This window comes from Papaver somniferum, unplaced genomic scaffold, assembly GCF_003573695.1.
Source record: "Papaver somniferum cultivar HN1 unplaced genomic scaffold, ASM357369v1 unplaced-scaffold_10, whole genome shotgun sequence".
NCBI lineage: Eukaryota > Viridiplantae > Streptophyta > Magnoliopsida > Ranunculales > Papaveraceae > Papaver > Papaver somniferum.
The window spans coordinates 13,618,644-13,634,143 of NW_020618825.1; the positions used below are offsets into that span (position 1 = coordinate 13,618,644).

The 15,500-nt window shown below is 37.5% G+C and overlaps 1 protein-coding gene and 1 pseudogene across 1 annotated transcript; one reads left to right on the plus strand and one right to left on the minus strand.

Moving 5' to 3' along the window:
- Positions 1-363: 363 nt before the first annotated feature.
- On the minus strand, positions 364-1,838 carry LOC113326379 (UPF0481 protein At3g47200-like). Its single transcript, XM_026574117.1, has 2 exons — positions 984-1,838; positions 364-936 (listed from the first exon to the last, which is right to left on the minus strand). The coding sequence occupies exons 1-2, from the start codon at positions 1,836-1,838 to the stop codon at positions 364-366; spliced, it is 1,428 nt and encodes a 475-aa protein (XP_026429902.1).
- An 8,870-nt stretch (positions 1,839-10,708) lies between these two features.
- On the plus strand, positions 10,709-13,616 carry LOC113326380 (annotated as a pseudogene).
- The last annotated feature ends 1,884 nt before the right edge of the window (positions 13,617-15,500 follow it).

Here is a 15,500-nt window from a genome sequence, read left to right on the forward strand (position 1 = left end):
GAATAGTGAAATTTATGTAAGAGTGTTTTTGACTTTTTGATATATCTTGAGTTTCCCTAACCATTTTTTACCTCCCCAAAGCATTTAAGCCCCAAAATGGACAAAAGACCAGGAGTTTCTAAGCCCCAATAATAAAATTCTAAAAATAAGCCAAATTGAAAAAAAAGAATAGTATTTCTTTTCTGAGGAATGAAAGGAGTAATGATTACAGTAGTACTATCTCCACAATAGGAGCATTTAGGAGCTCAAATGCGAAGACCACCAGAAGACGAGCTTCCATGGGAGATGATAATGCATGTGCAGTATTCTTCACCTTCTTTATCCGAAATCTTGAGTTTCTGTTCCTTCTATTTGTGGATATAATCAAGACTTGTGAATAGCAAAAGAGAGTATTGCAAATATAGAAGCAGTAAGCGTGAGCCCTATAAGTAGAAGTGCTGCAACAAATGAACAAATCGACCATGGATTGTTGAAATAATCATGCTTCAAAGTCGCTTTCCAAAAATTTGGGCGCTTCTTGTAAATTTCGTTCACTCTATCATTTGTTTGAGAATAATAAGATCTGGCAATGCATCTATCGCGACATAGGTTATTAAAGAGATCCGCTACATCTGTGTCACTTCCAAAACAAATTGTAATGATGCCCTTCTTACGGAGCAAAGCAACATCTTGCTCAGAGTTAATGAGGCTATCCATGAAGAAAGCATAGGAGGTCATGTATTTTGTGTCATCGCCACTAGAAAATTGTTCTGAAGCAATGAGATTTCTAAACAAGAGATCAGATCTATCATTAATAATTATTGGAGGTATTTCCAGTACCCCATCATCACTGAATTTTACATCTAAAAAGCTAACCTCTGTGGAACCCTTTTTGAACTTGACTCCTGCGCACCTCAATTCTGTTGCACTTGGTATGTAGTTATGTATAGTGATGAACTGATGATTTTCTTTTCATCTGCAGTACTTGGTGATGACAAAAAGACCTCATCTCTTTGGAAATTTCGAGGACGGAACATTTTGGCTAATAGATCGAGTAAATGCATAGAAGATGTACGCTCTAGGTGCATCATACGCAAAGCATTTTTTCTTATTGGCAATATTGATAATTTCTCCCAGTTAACAAGTAAGATTTCAGTGAGTAATTTACCCTCTAACATGTTGTCTGATGAAATCAGACGAAATAGGTGTTGGAGGACAATCATCGGAAGTTGGTTTTCAAGCAGTAACAGATCCCATGGCAGAATTCCCGAGTCCCAGAAATTGTTACACAATCCCGTGGAATTTCCACCTGCATACATTTGCAGGAGAAGCTCGAAGATGAATAAACCATCAACCACCAATATTTCAACGAATTCCTTGCTTTCGAGGTTGATGTTTTCTGAATAATGCTTGCGCGCATCAGTTTCAATCCCCGTAATAGATTCAACACACTCCTCTAATAGTGTCAACCAAGTAATATTATCCCTAGCGTTAGATTCAGCAAGTTGGGTGGATTTTTTCCCTGCAACTCGACTGAGCAGTTTGTGCATATAAACAGACTTAACATCTTCCATTGGCTGTAAACTTGTTTTTCCACGGTGGAAGGAACCAATGGAGACCAACAAAGGCGTGTATGCGTGTTTGGAAGTTTTGTGGAAAATTTCATGTACCTTATAGATACAACAACATTCAGATAAAGAGGCTAGCTGAGGCACAGTACGAATATCACGCTTTTCCTGGGCATTCCCTCCTCCCACCTTTTTGATTTGTTGACTCTTGGCTTCTAAACTTTGGTCTTGCTGTCCAGTTTCCACTTGACCTATACCATTTTGCAGTTGGGCTTCATTTATACCTTCCATAATATGAATCTACATAACCACACGGGCACACACAAATACTGGTTATTTTGAGATTAAAACCAAACATCTATTTCAAATAACAACGGCCTTTGACAACAATCTCATGCTTCAGTGGAACCGGAACCTACTGAATTATTTATGTAGCTGTCAGTTAAAGCCATTACTTTGGTTCGAGCAATATTACTATCTGTTAAAAAGTTTTACCAAATATATTATAAATGAGAAATTTATTACAAAATGATCTTATAGAAAACAATGATTATGATATAATGACTACAAACTCTGGTATAATTTGGTGTAAAAGGAAGAAAACTAGGATATCTGACTTTCAAACCATTATCGTGCTATTTCCGGCGCAAATTATATGGCCCAAGCTAGGCTTGACCAACATGAACCATCTGCAATGTATTATTGGAGGCATACAGCTGTATTTTTGTGGTTCATATCTTTTCAAACATTTAGCTGTCCACCCCACTTGTATGCTTGGAACATTTTTGTGTGGATTGAAACTATATTGAAATAATTTTAGAGAATTAAACTAGAAGATAAATTTGCGTGTAGCCGTGTATATGCGTATAGCCCTCACATGACTGATGGGTGCTCAACCCTCGATCGAGCCTTAGCCACACTAACAACATAACTATCTTCTCATCGTTATCTAATTTGGAAGGGCAGTTGAATGTATATACATCGATATAATCACCGGTCGGAGTTGTATCTAAACATGCATAAAAACGAGATACCATCTACCATTCTAAAATGCTCATCCAGTCATGAAGAATATGCAAGTGAGATGAATTAAAGAAGCATAATTCTCAAATGTACGTAGTTCTTATTTTTATACTATGATGAGAGCGCAGATTGACAAAAAACAAATTACTACTGATGCGAAGAAATTTAGACAAATAGCTTAATCAAAAGAAATTGAAGATAGGTTGTGCTAGCTAACCGGTTAGCGATGAGGCAAAGTTGATGATCAGAAACTTGAACCAGTATAGAAAATCTATATGCGTGCGCCGTAATCTGCAATTCCAGATAATCTTTTAATAACTACTTATAATGTAATTGCTGCTATATATATATATATATATATAGTCTTTTGAGCATGTTCGTGGAAATTCAAAAACGAAACTTTGCTAAGGAAACTAGAAAACCCAGTTAAATGTTCATAAATGGCAAAAACCGGTCTTAAAAGAATCTTGGTCCACTAGAGAGCAAGTTGGTGGACGCACCCACTAAGACATAAAGGACAATAACGACAGTTTTTAGTTTCTTTGTCGAAGTTAAAATGGGAACACCATAAGCGTTCTGCGTCCGCAATGAGGGGCTGCCAAAAAGAAAAAACAAAATATGCAAAGCTAGATAATCAACTTAAGTATTGGTAAGTTACATTCCGGAAGAAGAATTAAATTAAGTCAAGGGTACGTATTGCCGACATACTTAACACCTCATATCCTAACGCTACAGCAGCTGCTGGCCAGTTACAATAAAGTCTTGGTATTGCGCGTTAAGATAACCACAAGTTTTCTCACCATATGTACAAGTTGCTTTTTCACAATTTTCAACTTATATCTTGCCACTTGATCCATCCCTGATAAAACCAGATCGATGTACCTGTTTAAGAGCCTTTAGAAAATGAATCGAAAGTGCCTCAATATATCCGTTGTAGTTTCATCAGCAAATTAATTTAATTGAAGTAGCATTTAGTGGATTTTTCAATAAATTTTGGCTTGGTTCTGCAAACAAAACAGCAACAACAACAAAGAGGTGTTTCAAGTATGGTGAATAAAACATATTTTGATACTCCAGCTGACAAGTAAGTTTTTGATTAGTTCCTGCTTTTATATGTTAGTTATGCATAAAGTTAACTAATGAGGTCTGAGCATATATATATATATATATTATTTGTCTATTGCTTCATGAAATTGCAGTCCGTCTACATCTCGTTCACCCTTACCACCTGTTGTACCGGAGGACCCATCATTATTAACAAGCTACCAATTTCATGTTGCTTCTCGGATATGGAATGGACATGTAAGTTTCTGTATTGGAAAATTTCTTTCTTATATCAAGCCCATGGAATCGAATGTTTCACTAGAACACATTAATTGCACCATTTCATTTATAAAAGAATAAAAATAAAATATGCTTACAAGTGGTAGATCGTTGGGTATTGCAACATGTCCAGAGTTTTGAATTCAGGTTTGAAGAAACTGAGATTTGTAAACAGGTGCTTTTGCACGGAGATTTTGTGGCATCAAATGAAATTCTATCTATTGATCGATATACATATTTGTTGTAGGTTTCTAGTTCGTAACATGTATGCTCCGGTAAATTGAGCATTCATAATGTACACAGTTTAATTGAATACAACATACTCAAACCCACCACATGTCGGATGACATCAAATAGGTAGGACACTTATGTACACCCCTAGGATATATAGTCTTTATAGTTAATGGTTTGTTATGGCAATTGGGTTAAATGTTGTCATGCGTGTGTGTCCGTTCATTGGGTTGTCTCTTATTCTAAATTTGTAATAGCAGTGTGTGCTCTATTATCTTAGTAGTATATTTTCGGTTTTCCAGGATCGTCAACCTTTGAGTATTCTTAACCGTCAAGTTATTTTAAATAAGTGGCCCTTGAAAAACGAGTGCCAATATGTGAAAGATGTGGTTACAAAAGCACACCTGAAGCGTCTAGCTCGATATACTCCCCAACATCTGGATTATGCGCTAATTAGTGCCTTCACCGAGAGATGGCACCCGGAAACCAATACATTTCATTTACCGTTTGGTGAAATGACAATCTTGGGTGATGATGTGTATAACATCCTTGGTATCCGGATGGAGGGCACCGCACTACCTCAGGTAGAGAGCTCTGACCCGCTTAATTACAGAGATTGTCAGGAGCTTTGTACCAAGTATCTGGGGTTTTCGACAATGGATATGGAGAGAGGAGGACGCAAAATCAGATTAAGTCTGTTGCGGGAGAGGTTTATGGGTTCAAAAGACAATGATACAGATGAAAGGAAACAGTGTACAGCTCGAGCATTCTTGCTCTATCTCATTGGATGGTCTCTTTGCCCTGAAGATAACGACGGAGACAAAGTTGATATGTACTACCTCCATTACATGAAAGACCTCACTCTAGTGGGTCAGGTGTCTTGGGGATCTGGTCTACTAGCCCACTTGTACCATGAGCTGGGCATGGCATCACGTTATAATGCTAGAAGTATGAATGGATGTATGACTCTTTTACAGGTACATTAAATTAACTCCAATGATTCATCTATTAATTCGGTATACGCGGGTTATGATCTGAAGGTTTCTTTGGTCTGTAGACGTGGATATACGAACACTTCCTCTCCTTGAAGAGATGTATAATCTCAGAAAGTTACCAAGAGTCTAAAACTAGGGTACACAAGTGGAGGCCAATGCCGGCAAACATTAATATCATTGATCAAGATGTGCTTATGATAAGGGAGCACCTTGATAACATCTGGTAAAGTTGACGTCTCTACTCTCTTTTATTCTTCACAACATCTGAAACAAATGGAACCACACGAAGAAGATTACCATGGCTCATCTGATTCTGTTTCATGTTTCATGTTTCTCTATTTTTATAGGTTCTTTGGGACCCATACCATAACCATATCCATAGGAATTTCTTCCCCATCCGCAATATTGTTTGGTACACTGGTCTTATAGTCTGCATTGGGGTATTGGAGCCCTACTATCCTGAAAGGGTTCTAAGACAACTTGGTAGATGCCAAAGAATACCACGATCCCCAATATGTACTCACACCGTTGTAGGAACAAGGGAGGGTTCTTTCGTGTCTGTTTACTCCTGCGCTCAAGATTACTGGACAAGCTGGCAGGACAAATTACTTGACTATAGCCAAAGATCTTCAAGTGCACAACACCCATGGCATTGCTCTGGTGATTACATTGATTGGTACAGCAGGGTGTCACGTCCAAGGATTCAAAATCCACGGCACAATGGCGTTCGTCATACAGTTACCCAGGTAGTTAAGACCTTGCATCTATGAATCAATTAAACTACTGACTACTGTTTTATTGCACAATGTTCAAGCAAACAATCTTTTTAACATATCAGTTATTCTGTTTTGTGCACAGAGACTATTTAAGAGATTGACTCATAATACTCCCAGGAGCAGTCCTTAGCAGAAAAGAAAATGATCGAATGTGCTTCTTATTGGAGCAGGATTAGTAATGCTTGGAAATACTAGGTTATGGGACACATTGGTATTTTCTTTTTTCTTTTTTGTTTGCCAACTTTAATATGTTTTAATTTGCAATTTTTTAACGATAAAATACAGCTTATTGTAATTTTAAAGAAAGTACTATGACGTAAAAATGCAATTCTTTTCTTGAAAGATGGATGGTAGAGAATCAACATTCCACCAATTGAAATCATGATAACATGATAATCGTAATTAGAGGTGTAAAACGTGTTGGCCCGGCACAACCCAGCCCGCGAAGTGACGTGTTTAGCGTGCTACGTGTTGTGCTGGGTTGTTCCAGAGATTCAAACATGCTATGATGTGTCGTGCTATGTTGTGCCGTGCTAAAAAAATAATCGTGTTGTGCTGTGCTGTGCTAGCCCATTTATTTTATGTTTTCCAAAGTAAATATGTTTCCGATATTTTAGTTAGTATATGTATTATTATAGAATTAATCAGCATAACGAAAATAAAATGTTAAAAGCTGGCTAAAATAAAGACTTTTTAGGGGAAATATGCATGAAATGTGATGTATTGCGTTGTATTTTATGCATGATTTGGCGTGCTTTCTTCGCGTGTCGTGCTGCGCTGTGCCGCGTGCTTATACATGCTATGTGATTTGCCGTGTTGATGTGCCTATTTTTCTGGCACAACACAACATACTAAGCTAACGTGATGTGTCCATGCTGTGCCAGCTCACGTGTTGTGCTCGAATTTTAACGTGCTGTGTTGTGCCATAAATGTGCTAATTTACACCTCTAATCGTAATGATACAACATAAAAGTACAGAATATGATATATTACAATTTTCGAAATACAACATATTAGACTGGGTCTTATGGAAGATCCCAACCTCTAAAAACCGTGGCCTAAAGCCTCTCTTCCCATTCACGTTCTCTATTGAGTGGGAATCCCTGCGGGTAGAAATTCCATTGTCCGTTTTAAAAAAGTGAAAACTGGCAATGGTTAGCCGTTTTTAGATTTAAAACCTTGTAACTTAGTGGGGTCCACAGAGAAAAAAAAGAGATTTTGCTTAAAAATCTTATAAGAGCATCTCCAAGTATAGGTCGAAAAAATCTGATGTAGAGGTCATTGTTAGACCTCCATTTGTGAGAGTTTTCCTATTTGAGTCCAAATAAGACCCTTTGTCTTAAACTCAGAGCATCTCCAACTGTAGGTCAAAAAAAATATAATGGGGAGATCATTATTAGACCTCCATTTGTGAGAGTTTTCATATTGGAGTCCAAATAAAACCCTTTGTTTTAAACTCATCTCCAGTGGTTCAGGTTGTACCTTGTATATTGAATTTAGATAAATATAAAAAATATTTTTTTGGTATAGTTTTGTATTAAATATGAATATTTTTAAATAAAACCAATGGCGTGGAGGTGCATTTGAAGGTGTAGTTAAGACTTTCATATCTAGTTTTTCATCCCTCTTTGAAGATTTTTGCCGAAAAAGGACTTAAAAAATCGCTCATTTCCACGCATATGGTCAACGTACTACTGAATTCCAAAAACAACATACATGACCAAAAGGGAAAAATATGACCAAAAAAATGACGCTCATGTCCCAACACACGACCGCGCGATGAATGCAATGGGAACATTTTTTTGAATGCACTAATAGTGCGTTCGAAATATTGACCAGTCAACTAGACTCATGTTCATGGTCAACAACACTCGCCACTATTTGGTCAACGGTCAACATTACAATTTCCGAGTGTCCGGTAGGAGTGCACCCGATTACTAGGGTCAGTCAACTGGAATAGTCAATGATACGTTCATGGTACGTTTATGGGACTCAATGAGTCCTCGTTTGACCAAAACAGTTGCTAAAAGTTTATTTTCGAGGGAAAAAAAGATATAAAACGGTTGCTGAAAGTCCAAAATGTTATTTTTGGAGATGAAATTATCCTAAAAGGTGGTCTAAAATCCTATGTGTCATGAAAAAATAAGATTTTCACCCTCTCTTAGAGATGCTCTAAGTTCTTAAATAACGGATATTTATGCGTTTTGGTTTAAAATAAGTGAGGCTATAAAGTTGAAAACGGAACACCATTGCCCGTTTTTTCCCACAAAAAGGACTAACCATTATCCGTTTGTAATTTAAATGGGGAATTGTCGCTGGGCCTAGGCTCTTCCCAAACTGACGTGTAAAGGCGTTAGGGAATGGCTTGGAAAAAGTCATAAGAGCCAGGCTAATGTGGTGCATAATCCGAAGACGGAAAATCGACACATCAAAAAACATATATCGTCTTCGTTTTAGAAAAAGTGATACTTAAATTTATAAATTCAACCTAAAATAGATAAAAAAAAAAGAAAAAAAAATATCATTTTTCTTGAAATACGCTGAGTAATTGGGCCGACCGACCGCAGGGCCATAGGGAGGGAGTCCCTTTTATAGCAATTGTTTTGTAAAATGAAACCTTACGCAAATGTGTAATTTGATAAAAAGATTGGATTTGGTGTCCATGATTAGTTTTTTCATGAGACAAAGTTGTTCCTCCCTTTTAGTCCAATTACAATAAGTTCTTATTAGATATTTTCACCCAGTGTAAGGAAAAATGATACTTTCACGCCGTGTCAGGAAAAATGATACTTTCACCCCGTTTCAGGAAAATTGATACTTTCATCCCGTTTCAGGAAAAATGATACTTTTACTCTGTGTCAAGAAAAATGATATTTTCACTATGTGTCAGAAAAATGATACTTTCACCCCGTCTCAGGAAAATGATACTTTCACTCCGTGTCTGGAAAAATAAAACTTTCACGCCATGTCAGAAAAAATGATACTTTCACGCCATGTCAAGAAAAATGACGACACTTTCACTTTTTTAACTTGATCTATTTTTAATAAAAATGAAACTGTAAAAATATCTCTTTTCGTGAAACAGAAGTAATATATGTCTAGAAATATCAATCCAACAAAACAAAAGATGCATAACGAATTATGGAGCGACAAAAAAAAATGCACAACAGTTTATACAATCATATTTTAGTTCGTTCGTCCACTAATTTTTGGTCATATAACCACTAAAACGATGTATATACCTCAGAAACAACATTCCAAAAAAAAAATGTATAATACATTATGCAATCCGTGGTGTTTCGTTTTATTTGGGTCGGCCCTTTGCACAGTGACAGTGATGTCGTATTTATTTTGGAAATCCCCCGTCAACAAAAGATAAAATTTCTTTTGGAAATCAAGTAGTACTAGTGAATAAAATCAAATTAGCATTTACGGTGGTCAAAGACCATTTATTAACTACCACCACCCATTCATCCATTGGGCGGGAAAAGCAACTCCCACCAAGAATCTCAACCGTCCATCCCTTCATCCATCCCCATACGAAGCTTCCTTTATACACGCATCCAATTTCTCACTCACTTTAAAAAAAACTCACACCTAAAAATCCCATTTTTATTTCATTCCAATTTCCCCTTTTCACACCATTGAATTCGTCAAATCCTTAATTTATTTATATAATCTCTCCAAAAGAAAAATCATGACAATAACAACAAGATCCGGCAAAGAAATCAAAACCCCTCCTAATTTATCTCCAAAACCCCCAAAATCTCTCATCAAAACCCCTAATTTATCTCCTTCAACCCCAAATAAAACCCAAGAAAAATCCCCCAAAATTACTCAATCCAATCCAAAATCAGTTCAATGTACTCACTCAATCCAATCCAAAATCAGTTCAATCTACTTCCTTGAGAAGAAGTTCTAGACTCTCATCATCTACACCGAATACTGAACAAAAGGGGGAAGAAAATCACCAAGAAATTAGGGTTTCAGAGAAAGTAATTAGGGTTTTTGATATATAGGAAGAAAATCAAGAGATTAAGGGTTTGGGTTCTGTGAAGAGGAAGAGGAAGAGCACTGGGGCTGGTGATGATGAAGGATTGAAGAAGAAGAAGAAGGGGTTTGAGGGATTGGGGGATTTGGGTTCTGGGTCTGGTGGTTCTGGTTCTTTGAGGAGGAGGAGTAAGAGGCTTATGAAGAGTGTTGATGGTGATGGTGAGAGTGAGGATGTGAAGAAAGAAATGGAGTTTGATCTTAACTGCGTGCCGTTGTCGTCGGGGAGTGATGATTCTGTTGATGAAAGTGAAGGGGAGGAGGAGGAGAGAAAGTGGGTGATTGATATTGATTCTTCTTCAGAAGTAGAAGAGGGATTAAACTTAAATTTGGGAGGTATAGATGTTGAATATGGAAATATTGATGTAGAAATGGCGGGGAGGAGTGCGAATGTTTTCGATGAGTATGGGAGGAAGTATAGTGCAAAGGAAAAAGGTAAGGGGAAATTGAATACGGCGGAGGGTTCGTGGTTGTCGATGAGTATGGAAGCGGATATGATACCCGAAGAAGGTGAAACTGATATGGGAATGTTGCCTGAGGAAGGCAATGCTGGTACTGTGGGTTCGAGTGCTATGAATGAGGAGGAGGGTCTTAATCTTCTTGGGGAATTTGAGGAGAAGGTGCGAGAATTTCAAGAGAGGGAAAAATCGATAAAAATGGTTAGGCTGAGAGCAAGAATGAGAAAGGATAGGAAGAGATGGGTTAAGGAACGAGCTGCGGCAAGTGCTTCTAGGTTTGCGCGGGTTCAACGTGAAGACGAGGTAGATGATGAGCAAAGGGTTGCTGCTGGGAATGGGAATGATGCGGTGGCCGAGCCTGCAATTGATCAAGAAGTTGAGGATTGGCCTGGTCCATTTTCTACTGCAATGAGAATAATTAAGCAGCGGGAGAAGGGAAATGTTCCAACGAGGACTTGGGCTGCAAGTGAAAAAGAACCGGACATTGAATGGGAGGGCCCCACTGATCCGGAAAGAACATGTGGAAGCACTTTCATCTCTTAGAGGTGTCCCGGATGTGCTTAGGAATAAACTAAGCAATGTATTGTGTGATTCTCGAAAGATGGATTCTCATTTTATGGAGCTTCTTACTAGTGGATCTCCAACAGAGATTCGTGTAAAAGATGGTTCATGGTTGACAGAGGAGGAGTTTAGCAAGATCATGAAGGGGTATGACACCAGTAATTGACGGTATCGTTTTATTACTCCCTTTTATCTTGATCTGAATTTTTAATTCTTAGATTAGCTTATGTCAATGTTGATGTTTTTTAATTCTATCCGAATGTGTAACGTAGCTGTGTCATGGTGAACCCCCAATTTGAGAATTTTTTCCTTCACAACTCTCTGAGAGTTGAATATAGGACCTTGCTTGTTTACACCGGTGTGAGACATTCCTTGCATTATGCATTGTTTACGTCTAGAAAGTTAGAATTTTGTGAGAATTTATAGTTCTTTTGATAGGTAGTTCAAGTTTAGGTTGAAGCATTTGTTGAATTTGTAGTTGTTAACTATGATGAAGCTTTTAATGCTCTGACTCGGCACAATTTGTTCTCATTTTCTGTTAAATTCATCTGATCTGTGATTTTTTTTTCTTTTTGGAAATCAGGTCCTTCAACTTGATCTATGTGGCCATTGCTTACCTGATTATGTCCTGCGTCCAGTTTTGGCTCAGTCACCTAATAGTTTGCCTGCATTATCATCTATATCTCTGAGGGGTGCGTGCCGGCTTACAGATGGTGGTATAAAGGCACTTGTTGCTTCAGCACCTTCACTGTGTTCTGTAAATCTGGCAGCCTGCCCGCTTTTAAGTTCTACAAGTATTATGTATATGGCTGATGCTCTTGGTTCTGTGCTTAAAGAATTATACTTGGATGACTGTCAAAATATTGATATGATGCTGAGTCTACCTGCATTGCAAAGACTCGAATTTCTGGAAGTTTTGTCATTAGCTGACATAGAAACTGTTTCTGATGATTTTGTAAGTAACTTTGTGACTGTATGTGGACGGAATTAAAGGAGCTTGATTTCTCTGGTTGTAGGTAATGTTCTCTTCTTTCTTTCCTTCGTTACATATGCTTCTTTTTTGTGCAAATCAGTTTGGTGAATAGTCTCATATGCATGTAAGAGCAAAAACTTAGCTGCATGGAACCAAAGCATGCCTATTGTTTCACTAGACATACATGTAACGATGATATAAAATTTCTGTTGAAAGTTTAAACCCATATATGTTAACCATTAGCATTATAATTTTAGGCTTCCACATAGCTTTGTTTTTGTTACATTGCACCAGTTGTATGTTGTACAGTATCTTTTAATTGTTCTTATATGGGATTTTCACTTTTGCAGTAAATTGACTGATAGATCCCTGAAAGCTGTTGGAGAAAAGTGTTCCGCGTTACAAACTCTTCATCTTGCTAACTTGCACAAACTGACAGATTCTTCATTAGGATACCTTGCCAATGGCTGTCGGTCGATTCAAACCCTCAAACTTCGCGGCAATGCATTCAGGTACTTGTTATATTTCCAGGTTAAATATCTAGTTACTGTAATTTCGTTGTTGTATAGTTGATGAATTTAGAACATTTTCTTCCTATTAGTGATTTAGCTGTTGCCGCATTCCTTGAAGCCTCAGGAGAACCCCTTACAGAATTTTCTTTAAATAAGGTTAAGAAGGTATGTCAGCAATATGTCATGTTCTGTTTCTTTTCGTTTCCTTTTGTGTTTTTTCTACTACAATTCTCCTCCTGTCTTTTTTACTGCTAATTTTGCCAATTCTTTTAATGGTGTATTTCTTTATATTTGGTTATTCATCTGTTAATCAACTAAATCTTCAGCTATTGTCTAATTCTCGACTCTCTGACTAATGGGAGGTTTCTACCTGCTGTAAAATCTGTATTTGATGGATTATTACAGGTTGGTAGACATACAGCTATTTCACTGGTGAGATGCTGCTCAAAAAACTTGCTGAGCCTGGACGTATCTTGGTGCCGCAGTTTGACGGACTCAGCACTAGGATTAATTGTGGATAGCTGTAAAAAACTGAAAATTGTCAAAGTGTTTGGATGCACACAGGTGGGTGTTGAGCAATTTCAGAGTACTTTGTTTTTGTCTACGCTTTTTTTTGTTGTAATTTGGTTTTCTGTAGCTCTAGAATAAGTGATAAAAAGCAGGCTTTGGGTCTTAATGGGTGTTAAATTTTCTGCAGATAACATCTGAATTTGTGAATGGTCACTCGAATGCTTGTGTCCAGATAGTTGGATTGCAGTTGACGCCGATTTTAGAGCATCTTAACATCTTTGGTCATCAGGAAGCTACATTACGCTATTCATCCGTTCCTGTCCGTACACAATCACAAGCTATGCAAGATTAAGGTTTGTGACACCTACAGTATAGGATTCCAACTAGTTTGCTAGTTTTTTTACCCCTTTAACTTACTTCACAGGAGAATTCTGCATCTTACAAAACTTGAAAACAAACGGCATCCTTTTTTTTTAACCTGATATACTTGGTGAATGAAGTAAATCTCAGTACCATACTAAATATGTTGCGCACCTTCTTCTGGTTACAACATTAGTATATATTGAATGTTAGATTATTTAAGTGTTATCGGTTTAGGTGTAATGTAATCTGTAAAACAGTTGGTTGAAGTAAAATTCGCATATGTTATCCAACTTACATTACTGTCCAATTTACTTTTTAAAGCCCTCCATTTTGTTAACAAACCTGAAACACAACTGGTGCAATGCTTCAGAAACAGGAGCAATTCTGTATTCTGTTAGCCATAGTACCAAAGTTGTCAACATCCTATCCATCTACAAAGACCACCACAAAACTAGTTTTAACAGAAAACTCATATCACTAATAATATTTGGTTCTGTGGACAAAAGATCCAACAACTCCAACCAACAATGAGTGAAATAAAGTTCATCCCTTTAAGGCTTTAAGCTACTGTTGGTAATTGGGCCCATTGGCTTCAGGTGTGTTCATCCTATTCTTAGCTTAGTGAGGCGCAATAGCTTGCATCATTTTTAGTATTCTAAAATGGAAAAAACCATAGATTAGAAAGTTATAGCTTGATAAAAGCAACTAACTGATGAGCAAAAGTAACCTAGACAGAATCAAACTAAGATGGAACAAAATTAACCCAGACAGAATCAAACTAAGATGCAGTAAGAATTCAGACCACTTGATTGTTCTCAAACTTCTTCCCGTAGCAGAGGTTGGGGATCAAACCCCTGTGATAAGATAAATCACCACTTATTTGTTCTCAAACTTCTTCCCATAGTGGAGGTTGGGGATCGAACCCCTGTAATAAGATAAATCATAGGATGATGTACCTATCTTATCAGAAGAAAAAAGAAGAAAAAAACGCACTTAGTTTGCTTCTTGCCAGCCTTAGTAAATAAACTCCTATCAAGTTAGAAAAATGGCCTCAGCAAAATCAATCAAGATAAGAAAAATGAAAACGAATACAATCAAATCAAACACGCACACAATACAAGGACTTACAGTGGTTCAATAAGATGATATATATCCACTTGCGAAGACGATGAAATGATTTCATATGATGATCAAACAAGTTTATAAGATTTCCCCAAAATCCCCTCTCAAGAACCCCAGTCCCTTTGTGCCTATACTCTCTCAAAGAACAACATAAGTTTCTCTCTCTATTATAACATTACGCTAGCCCCATTTTATATTTGACCTAGGTTACAAAAGAGACTAATGGACTAATGGACGAATGGGACAAGTCAAAAGGATCAGGCCCATATAAGACCAACACTTGTATTCAAGGCATAAGACAACAAATATCCACCTTGACTTGAATATTATCACCATTCATCATTTTCCATCATCGTCTTCGCTTAGCCCTTACAAGGGCTCTCAACAGTTGTTGACACCTGCTTCATCAACATGTCTGCAGGTTTTCCGTTATAGGAACTTTAAGCATAGCCATTTTCTCTCCTTCAACGACATTCTTGATGAAATGATATATGACATCGATAAAATGATACGTGACATTGATATGCTTCGTTTTCTCATGATACATATGGTTCTTCGACAAGTGAATGTCACTTTGACTGTCACAATACAGAACTGCACTCTCTTGCTTGAACCCCAGATCACCAACCAAACCCATCAACCATATACCTTCCTTCACTGCTTCTGCGGCTACCATGTACTCTGCCTCAGTTGTAGAAAATGCAATTGTACTTTCCAAAATCGACCTCCAACTGACAGTACTACCACCAATGTAAAAGTATAGCCTGTCAATGATCTTCTTCTATCAAGATCACATGCAAGATCAGATTCAACATAACCCACGATATTTGTTGAATCACCACTGTGTTTGTCAAACACAAAACCAACATCTGTACTGCCCCTTAGATACCTCAAAATCTACATTACATCTTTCCAATGAGCCTTCCCGGGACTTCCATGTATCTACTTACCACAGTCACAACTTGTGCGGTATCCGGCGTTGTACAAACCAAAACATACATGATGCTACCAACTTCACTTGCATATGGAACCCGAGACATATACTCTGCTTCATCT